We start from the raw sequence: 9,911 nt of genomic DNA, 5'->3' as shown, positions 1-9,911 counted from the left end.
AATCACAGAAGTGATCGAATTATTTAAGAGAATTCCATTGTCGAGGCTATAGATCTAATTTAACTTTTCGTTATAATAAACAGAAAATAACAAATTTACATTATTGTGTGGAAACGGGTAATATTAAATGTATTTATATTTACAAAATTATACATTTTTACAGCTGGAATTATAGCTCAGTTGCTAGTGATGATAAGGGAGTTTGTATTCTCTGATAACGATAATCTATAGCCGCTGAAGTATGAATTCGGCTGACATTCTCACCTATGTTGTAAAATATAGTGAATTCCAATAGATTTATGCAATAGAAAAACCATTCTTGCTTATATTTTATTTTCAGGATATTAGGTTTAGTAATTAACTGCCCAAGGTGACAAATAGGCCCTGCTGACTTTGTATTCTTCGGGTTTTATACAATGAATATCTCCACCACAAAATAGGCTTCTTTTGAAATGAAACAATTATAATTATAATCACCTCAATCCATACTTAAAGTAAATTCATCTGGTTCATCATTTAATTAATCGGAACAGTAATTTATATGAATCTCTTACCAGATTCTGACATTTTTAACAAAACTGAAAGTATTTGAAAATGATCAGGATTCCAGTTTTCTTATGAGAACGTTTTTTAAAAAAGTTAATAATTAAAAATTATTAACTTTTTTAGGTAAACAAACACCCCTTCCCTACATTTAGATTCTCAAACAATAGACCCTACTACATATTATTACGTAACAAGTTGAGAGATATAGACTTAAGCTTTTAGCTATATTCTAATCAATTCTGAATGCCTTTTTAAAAATATGTTTTAATGCACTCGTATGTATAAAATGTACTTTCCCCTGATATGGGGGACACAGAGTACTAAATGAAGTAATCAATATTTGTAAAATAAGTTAATAAAGATTGCCGTGGCAATAACTTGTAAAAGACTCTCGGGTGTATTTTTAAGTGTCAATTTACTGAACTAGTTTGGTTGTAACCATCCGATAGGCTCAAAACACAAAAGATTATACGCGTAGTCGCGTATAATAACATAAGGACGTTCACAGTGTAATTCCTCTAATCTTGGACGCCAAGAATTCAGACGAACCAGACCGCCATAAATCACAAAATTGTGTGTAACTTTTATTCTATAAACTGTACACTGGTGTGTGCACATTGAAGGCGCTATTAACATTTTAAATTGAAATTAGCCAAATAATATGACTTATTTCTTATATTTCATAAAAAAAACCAATTTCCTTGTCATTAGTATTTTCCCCGATGTTCTACCATTTTACAAGTGTCTACCCCGTGTAAATTACAAACAAGATTTAAGAGAAATAGCGCCATCATTGTTCAACTTTTCTTAAAAATGATACGGTTTTGCATTACATCAAACAACCGTGAATAAAGGAAAGTGCATTATGATTATTTTTATTATATTTTTCATCCCGAGAACGGGGAAGCACACAACCGTATTATTTTAGACACTTATGATGAGAATCCAAATTTATATTCACATACCATGCAATAAACCATTTGTTAAACTTTCTCATTATTATTAGTAATATATTACTACTATTTACTACAGTTTTCATACCGAGAACGGCGGAATACACCCACCCAGGATCTACTCTCACTTCCCTGATCCAACCGTATAATAATTTACAAACAGCAACATCATCTAGAATTTGTTTTGTTGGGAGACGCCTATGACTGCTACATAATCTAGTGTTAAACGTTTACTTATATCTATAACTATCTACAATTAACCAATAAGTATACCGGGTTTCCCAAAAACAGGTTACATGTAATGTTTTGAAAATATTCTAATGAGTTAATATTAACAAATATAAATTTTCTTTTCACGACATAATCTACGTACCAGAGGCGGATTTAAGTTGTCAGCAAGTCAGGCCCCCTACCATTTTGGTCAAAGGGAACACTGGTTTTTGTTGTTGTTGTTGTTGTTGTTGTTGTTTTTTGCTTAAGGCCTAATGGTTATTTGCAAGGTTTAAAGGTGTTGTGAGTAGTAATAGTAATGAAAAGGTTATATACAGGGTGCACAACTTATAAGTTCCACCCTAAGTACATTTTAAAATAAATCGAAAATATCTGACAAAATGCAAACTTGTATAAAAAGGTATGGGTAGCCTTATTTGTTTTACACCTATGGAACAAATTATAGCATCACACGTCATTGCGTTCAGTCACACTGGTTCATTATGTAAAAAAGACACCGTTTTAAACTGTGTTAAAAGTTGCATCTGAGTCCATAGAAGTCAACTCTCAAACAATAAGTTTGTTAAAGAAAACCTGACTGCTCTGGTGCCACTTTTAAAACGGCCTCTAATTCTCTTACATAATTAACCATTGTGACTGAACGCAATGATATGTGACGCTATAGAGGCCCTGCATGAAATTATCGATTGGCTCCAAACAAAGGATTTGAGGCGGTGTCCTTCACCGTAGTTATGGCGGAGTCCATTCAATCAAATGTTGTCATCAACCTATTTGATCGTAGTGCAGGGTTATGTATGTGAGACGAACTGTCACGGTAGATTGCAATCATGCTTTTGTTGAATGCATTTGAGTAGTCCGCCATATTTACGGGATGATACGTCACATGCAAGGCCTCTATAAATTGGTCAACAGGGGTAATACAAATAGGGATATACATATCTTTTTACATTTCGTAAAATGTTTTTCGACTTATTTTAAAAAGCATCAGGGGGAACTTAAAAGTTGTTCACCCTATATATATATGCCCGTACGTGAGTGTCAAGGCAGCCCTAAAACAAAACAATATCAGGCCCGGTATGTGGCACACCTATGGCTCTACCCCGAAAAGTTTCATTTTGCCCGTTTGGGCTCCAACAAGAGGTCAAAGGTCAAGGGCCCCAGGGGCCCAAATTTAATATTTGTGAATACAATTTCTATAGAATCAGGATTATGAGTTGGTACACTGATAATCCTAGAGTATTGTACATTCTCAAAATATTAGTAGGTCATCTAGCATGGGCCCAGGGCCCCGAATGTTAAATATAAGGGTATCATTAAATCTGGTACTAAAAGTACAAAAGACTCCATATGTTGACCGTGATAGTATTGGGCCTAAAGGCCTTTCCCCTGGATATGAAAATTAACTAAATGTAAATCAACTTTTACTTCATATAACATTGTATAGTATGAAATGGAATGAATATTTGCGCACTGTGCGCACATATATCTCATAACATTGGGCCGAACTAATGCTTACTGGTCTTTTTTTTCTTGCCCTCCTCCAGACAAAAGGTTCAGGCAAGCTCCTGATTTCAACTCTTTACTATTGGGCCCCAGGATATTTTGCTGTCAGGGCCCTTTTCCTTAAATCCGCCTCTGCTACGTACCCTCTACTGGTCATGCTGGTAATAGAGAGATTGCGACTTCCAAACGTAGCATCGAACATACGTGGATGGAATCTATTCAAAATCTCGTTACAGGAGAGTGGTTTTGAATAGATTCCACGTACGTTCGATATGTACGTTTCTATTATCAAGTTCACAACTTGCATACTTAGCCCACATTAGACTGTGCTCCTGAGCAAGTGGTTTAGGTGACATTATACAACACTTATTGAACGACACAAGGTTCATCATACAGGGTGAGTAAAAAAGTTCAATTGGGCAAAGAATTATTTATGTAAGAACCAAGTTGAACTTTCCCATTGTTGAAAGTTTTTATAAATGCCACACTCAATAGTCACCTTTTGTGAACTCCAGTTTTTCTATTCCCAATATGGCCAACTTACTGGATATTTTGTAATTCACTCCACTTCAATTTGCAGGCATTTCTTTTCGACATTTGAAAAACCGCTCACAAAATTTATGTTTCTTTTATAGAGTATAAATAGCTTTAAAGTGAAGGTAAATATAAAAAATAACAACAAATAATGTTTCTTCTACTTAAACGGTATACCAGGGGCAATAACATAACACTTTGAGTGCTCAATTCTACTTCAGTGCCAATGAGGTTATCAAAATGACAGTTGTTTCAAAATCTACCTTACACAGTGGCGGCGCTAGGAATTTTTTTTTCGGGGGGGGCATGGGGGAGGCAAAGTGAATTCAGGGGGGGCAAAATAAAAGTGGAAATTTACCTGATTTGGGGGGGTTTGCCTCAAAAGTAGCGCCGCCACTGACCTTACATAGAGTGTGCTGACATTAAGAAATAAAATTGAATCCTGAAGGGTAAAAAATGTATTCCTAAAAATAATGTCAAGCTTTTTAGGAAAAAAAATCTGGCTACAGTTTTATGAAATTTTCCGTGGTGTTCGGCAAATCTTCAGTAGTAAACGCCATTCTGAAAAAAAAAATCAAAGATAATTTTAACTCTCGTCCTACTATCATGAGTATGTCAAGCATGGTAATATATCCTACAAAGTGGGTTGTTGCAACCCTAGATTTTCTAAACGTGTCAAGACTTTTTTCAGTGAGTATTAAGGAAGGTTTATTCCCCGGGGTTTATTCACTATTCAAAAAATACTATATTATTCGATGCCGGGAAAGTAACTTACTTCATTCTGCATAGTTACAGACCATGGTTGGAAAAAATCATCCCCTGTGTCATTAAGTGGAAATAGTGTCATTTCTTGCAGTTCGCCAGGATAGCCTGTTGGTTCGCCAGGATATCCTGTTGGTTCGCCAGGATAGCCTGTTGGTTCGCCAGGATAGCCTGTTGGTTCGCCAGGATAGCCTGTTGGTTCGCCAGGATAGCCTGTTGGTTCGCCAGGATATCCTGTTGGTTCGCCAGGATAGCCTGTTGGTTCGCCAGGATAGCCTGTTGGTTCGCCAGGATAGCCTGTTGGTTCGCCAGGATATCCTGTTGGTTCGCCAGGATAGCCTGTTGGTTCGCCAGGATATCCTGTTGGTTCGCCAGGATATCCTGTTGGTTCGCCAGGATAGCCTGTTGGTTCGCCAGGATAGCCTGTTGGTTCGCCAGGATAGCCTGTTGGTTCGCCAGGATAGCCTGTTGGTTCGCCAGGATATCCTGTTGGTTCGCCAGGATAGCCTGTTGGTTCGCCAGGATAGCCTGTTGGTTCGCCAGGATAGCCTGTTGGTTCGCCAGGATAGCCTGTTGGTTCGCCAGGATAGCCTGTTGGTTCGCCAGGATAGCCTGTTGGTTCGCCAGGATAGCCTGTTGGTTCGCCAGGATAGCCTGTTGGTTCGCCAGGATATCCTGTTGGTTCGCCAGGATAGCCTGTTGGTTCGCCAGGATATCCTGTTGGTTCTCAGGATAGCCTGTTGGTTCGCCAGGATAGCCTGTTGGTTCGCCAGGATAGCCTGTTGGTTCGCCAGGATAGCCTGTTGGTTCGCCAGGATAGCCTGTTGGTTCGCCAGGATAGCCTGTTGGTTCGCCAGGATAGCCTGTTGGTTCGCCAGGATATCCTGTTGGTTCGCCAGGATAGCCTGTTGGTTCGCCAGGATATCCTGTTGGTTCGCCAGGATAGCCTGTTGGTTCGCCAGGATAGCCTGTTGGTTCGCCAGGATAGCCTGTTGGTTCGCCAGGATAGCCTGTTGGTTCGCTCAGGATATCCTGTTGGTTCGCCAGGATAGCCTGTTGGTTCGCCAGGATAGCCTGTTGGTTCGCCAGGATAGCCTGTTGGTTCGCCAGGATAGCCTGTTGGTTCGCCAGGATAGCCTGTTGGTTCGCCAGGATAGCCTGTTGGTTCGCCAGGATAGCCTGTTGGTTCGCCAGGATATCCTGTTGGTTCGCCAGGATAGCCTGTTGGTTCGCCAGGATATCCTGTTGGTTCGCCAGGATAGCCTGTTGGTTCGCCAGGATAGCCTGTTGGTTCGCCAGGATAGCCTGTTGGTTCGCCAGGATAGCCTGTTGGTTCGCCAGGATAGCCTGTTGGTTCGCCAGGATAGCCTGTTGGTTTAGATACGGTCCTCTTAATACTTAGTCTCCTTCGGTAGATTACACATGAACATGCCAGGGCCATAACTACTAACATGATGATTCCCGTGCCGCCCACTGTGAGAGCGATGGTCAAAGTACCTGTGCTATCCGATACCACAGCTTAAATAATAAAAAAAGAACAAAAGAAACATTAGATTACGGATGATAATGAAAATATTCAATTAATGGCCGCTCCAAATATCTGGAAAACACATTAAGTTGGGAGCTGTTCAAAGTTTGGTGGTATAGAGGTAAACATTGACTTGATTATATTTTAAGCCTACTTAATTGGGTTGCCCTTGAAAGTTTGCCTGGTCAACTGGATGGGTCTTTAAGCAACGATATATCACCAATAAAATGATAACGTAACTAAACGCATCCCAAAAGAAAGTATCCAGTTTGATTTTGGTCCATAAATCAAAGATGGGGTCTTAAATCAAGACCTACCATAAGTATGTTACAGATGAGTTTATTCCGCACAGTTTATTACCTCATTTGTCCAAATCGATGCAGAATTGATGACACAATGACTTTTTGAAGGCAATCACCTCAATTTTAAAAGTTGCAGTAAATTCCTATTGATTTGGTCCTGCTACTCAATATGGGTAGAGATAGATCAAGAGCATGCGCCGCAGATGTCTGGCAACAGGAGGACAATTGATGCAACAGGAGGACATACCAGATATTGACTGTGAAGTGTGAAGGGTAAAACATTGAGGAAGGAGTAAAAGAGTATCTGTATTGAATAAAACACATGAAGTGAAGTCAAACAGTCTTAGACCGTCTCTGTTATTGTATACCTTTATGAAGAACCTTGAGAAGCGAAGCAGGAAAACCACATCAATAGGGATTATTGCAACTTTTAAAATTGGGGCGATTGCATTTAAAAGATCACTGTGTTATCAATTCATCGATTTGGACAAATGAGATAGCAAACTGTGCGGAATAAATTCATCTGTAACATACGTTTGGTAGGTCTTGATTTAAGACCCCATCTTTGATTTATGGGCCAAAATCAAACTGGATAATTTCTTTTTGGGATGCGTTTACTAACATGCTTGATAATACCAAAAATGTAGATTTATAAATAGCCTAGGGTTACAGCAATTAACCTCAGGGAAATAAATACATGAAAGTCTTCCGGCGATTTTTGATGCAGCTGACGATTGTCTCTGAAATGAAAATGTTTGAGTATTGCACTGTCACTACGAAACAGAACTGAACATAATGTAATCCCACGTGTTCTAGAAGTCCCCCATGATAATTAGATGCGTATGATTAGAAGACCAGAAAATACCTTGCCGATTCAAATTTGGGTCTTCTTTTACACAAGTTTGAGAATATTAATTTTGGGAGAAAATTTCTTATCTTTAAACTTCTGTAAAAAAAATGGTGTAACAATTCCAGTGACATAAATAAAGCATTGGGCACAGTTGTTTGTGATATAAAATGCCACGAACGCAGCCTACTATTTGCTCCATTTGCAAAACTTACTTGGAACAGAAATATCAGCACTGAATGGTCCCAAGCCGTAGTCATTGGCAACAGCGACACGGAAGAAATAGGCAATGTTCGGGTCAAGTGTCAGAGTCACGGATGTCTCTCTGACGTTGCCGTTCCTATCAAGGCTGTTATCAGTCTGGTCAATCAGTTCATAGCCATAAGATACAAAAATGCCTCTTGTCAATTCACATGGTACCACGTCCCATGAAAAGGTAACTTGACTCTCTGCGGACTCCAGGTACACAACGTTCTGTGGTGCAGCAATAGGTGCTGAATATAAACCAAGAAATATAACTTTTACTTTAAAGGAACTAATCCTCTACGTAGGGGAAAACATTACGCGCCTGCAATTTCATCATGTTCATTGTACTTCAAATAATTGTATCTCATCAAACGATAAGCATGGGCGTATCAACATAAAAATGAGGAAAAGATAAGTTATTTACCGGCTGCATTGGAATTAACAATGATTGTCATTTCTGGGCCTTCACCAGCACTGTTACCAGCAGTAACCCAGATTTGATAGATGGCTTCAGGCAAGATGTCATTTATAGTCGCTAGCATTTCGGATGTTTCTGTATACTCAACCCGGTCAGGTACAGGTATGTTACTGTTACATTCGATATCTAGCACCTGGTAATCCACAAAGAATGTAGTTGCACGACATGGATTGGCAGTTGTAGTCTCAAAATCCCAACTGATTTCTATGACATTACTTGACGTTGATGCTCGGAGGTCCTTTACAGACGAAGGTGCTGTAGAAAAAGGAATACATTAGGTACTTGCTTTATCATCTTGTCATATTAGTTTTATTTCTGATCAGCTTCCTTTTCTTAAACAATACCAGATGATTCTTTTCGTGTCGACACCATCTTGTTTAAGATTCTTGGAGGATACGGTCCAATTGTTTCATGCAAGCCGATTACCTCTGAAAAGGTTCACATTTTGAAGGCCGCAACCCCTCCCTCCAACCCCAACCCAACACTGTACTACCAATATCCTTTCCGCAGACCATTATACAACAATTGACCTTTTTCCCTCTATCCCACAATGGACTATTCCAGGGGGGTATGACGTAGTCAATTAACCTCATAGATCGTGTGCATCCGATGGTCTTTGCAATTATCTTAATTGTCTTAATATGGGCATACTGATTCCATATATTATGCGGATTATCGTAAAGGCCATCGATGTTACTAATTATGCAATTATTGAATACACGAGTGATGCAGTTACGAGCGATGCAGAACATCTGTATAAGAGATTATTGTTTACGTTTTATTTTCATTTCCGAAAAGAGTGAAACGGACGCCGACCATATATCACTGCGTGTCCCGTCATTAGTTTTTCACCTCTAGGTCTATAAAATGTACACAAAGTTAGGTTTCAATAACAGGAAACTTTTTTTCGCGACGACACCATGTCAATAAGGCATAGAAATGTTGTTTTTTACCCACGAAAGGTATTAGTGATCGTGCGCCATTATCATGATTATCGGTGATTCCTTTTTTGTGATGAAGGCACCAGCCGAAATGTCCGTATTCCAGAATGTAATGAACATAACTCTGTACTCCCCCGGGGAGATGATGTATTTTGCGACACTCATACCCCCCTGGAATAGTGCATGATGGGAAGAAGATAAAAGGTTCTATAATATTTGTTAATCTGATGTGGCATTGACGTCAACGCGTTGAGCCAGCTATTTTGCGCAAGCATGCGGCCTCTTTAAGTGCGTGCGTGCGTGCGTACGTCAGCGCCTTGAGCGTCCGCTAGCTACCTGAAGCTGTGCCTAATGAAATGCGCACTGACATCAGTGGCGTAGTGTCATACTACAATCGATTTGAATTTTTTTTTAAATCCCATAGGAAAATTGCCGAAAAACGGCTTGTGCCCCCAATCAAACCATCCCCATCCCCAATAGGATGACTCATACTACGCCACTGACTGACATCTTTCTTTCGTTTGAACTTCATAATGCTACGTTAGTACTAACCTGTAGTCTCGGTAGATACAATAACACTTTCGTATTCTCCGTAACCGGCATTTGTCCCCGCTGCAATACGTAATTCGTATGTATAACACGGCTTCAGATTTGATATGCTCGACGAAGATATGCCATTAAGGTTTACATCAATTAGCCCTTGTGCAACCTCAAACCCCTGGTCACGCTTAAAGGCGCCAGACCTATCAAAATATAGCGGTAGCCTACAATTTCTCCATTTCGATCGCCGCATGGGACTGAGTCCACGTTGATTATGATGGAGGTAGATCCGACTTCCGTTGATATCACATTGCTAGGTAGCTGTAACGGCACTAGATTAAGTCAAAGAAAGAATGAAATGTAGTATTAAGGGACGCACCATTAGATTCTCAGGGGGGCATGGGAGTTTGGGTAAGGCAGATTTGTTACCCATCTTCGGCGGAGGAATTTTTTTTCGCCGCTTTCGGCGGCAAAATGTTTTTTGTCTCACTAGTGGGCGA

At 39.8% G+C, this 9,911-nt stretch overlaps 1 protein-coding gene across 1 annotated transcript; it reads right to left on the bottom strand.

Moving 5' to 3' along the window:
• Positions 1-5,256: 5,256 nt before the first annotated feature.
• On the bottom strand, positions 5,257-9,730 carry LOC140157653 (uncharacterized). Its single transcript, XM_072180893.1, has 4 exons — positions 9,424-9,730; positions 7,877-8,185; positions 7,422-7,700; positions 5,257-6,047 (listed from the first exon to the last, which is right to left on the bottom strand). Exons 1-4 carry the CDS (start codon positions 9,662-9,664, stop codon positions 5,257-5,259), a joined length of 1,620 nt encoding a protein of 539 aa, XP_072036994.1. The 5' UTR covers positions 9,665-9,730.
• Between the last annotated feature and the right edge of the window lie 181 nt (positions 9,731-9,911).

Source organism: Amphiura filiformis, chromosome 7, assembly GCF_039555335.1.
Source record: "Amphiura filiformis chromosome 7, Afil_fr2py, whole genome shotgun sequence".
NCBI lineage: Eukaryota > Metazoa > Echinodermata > Ophiuroidea > Amphilepidida > Amphiuridae > Amphiura > Amphiura filiformis.
The sequence above is the reverse complement of the archived record's forward strand: the minus strand, read 5'-3'. Positions and strand labels throughout refer to the sequence as shown.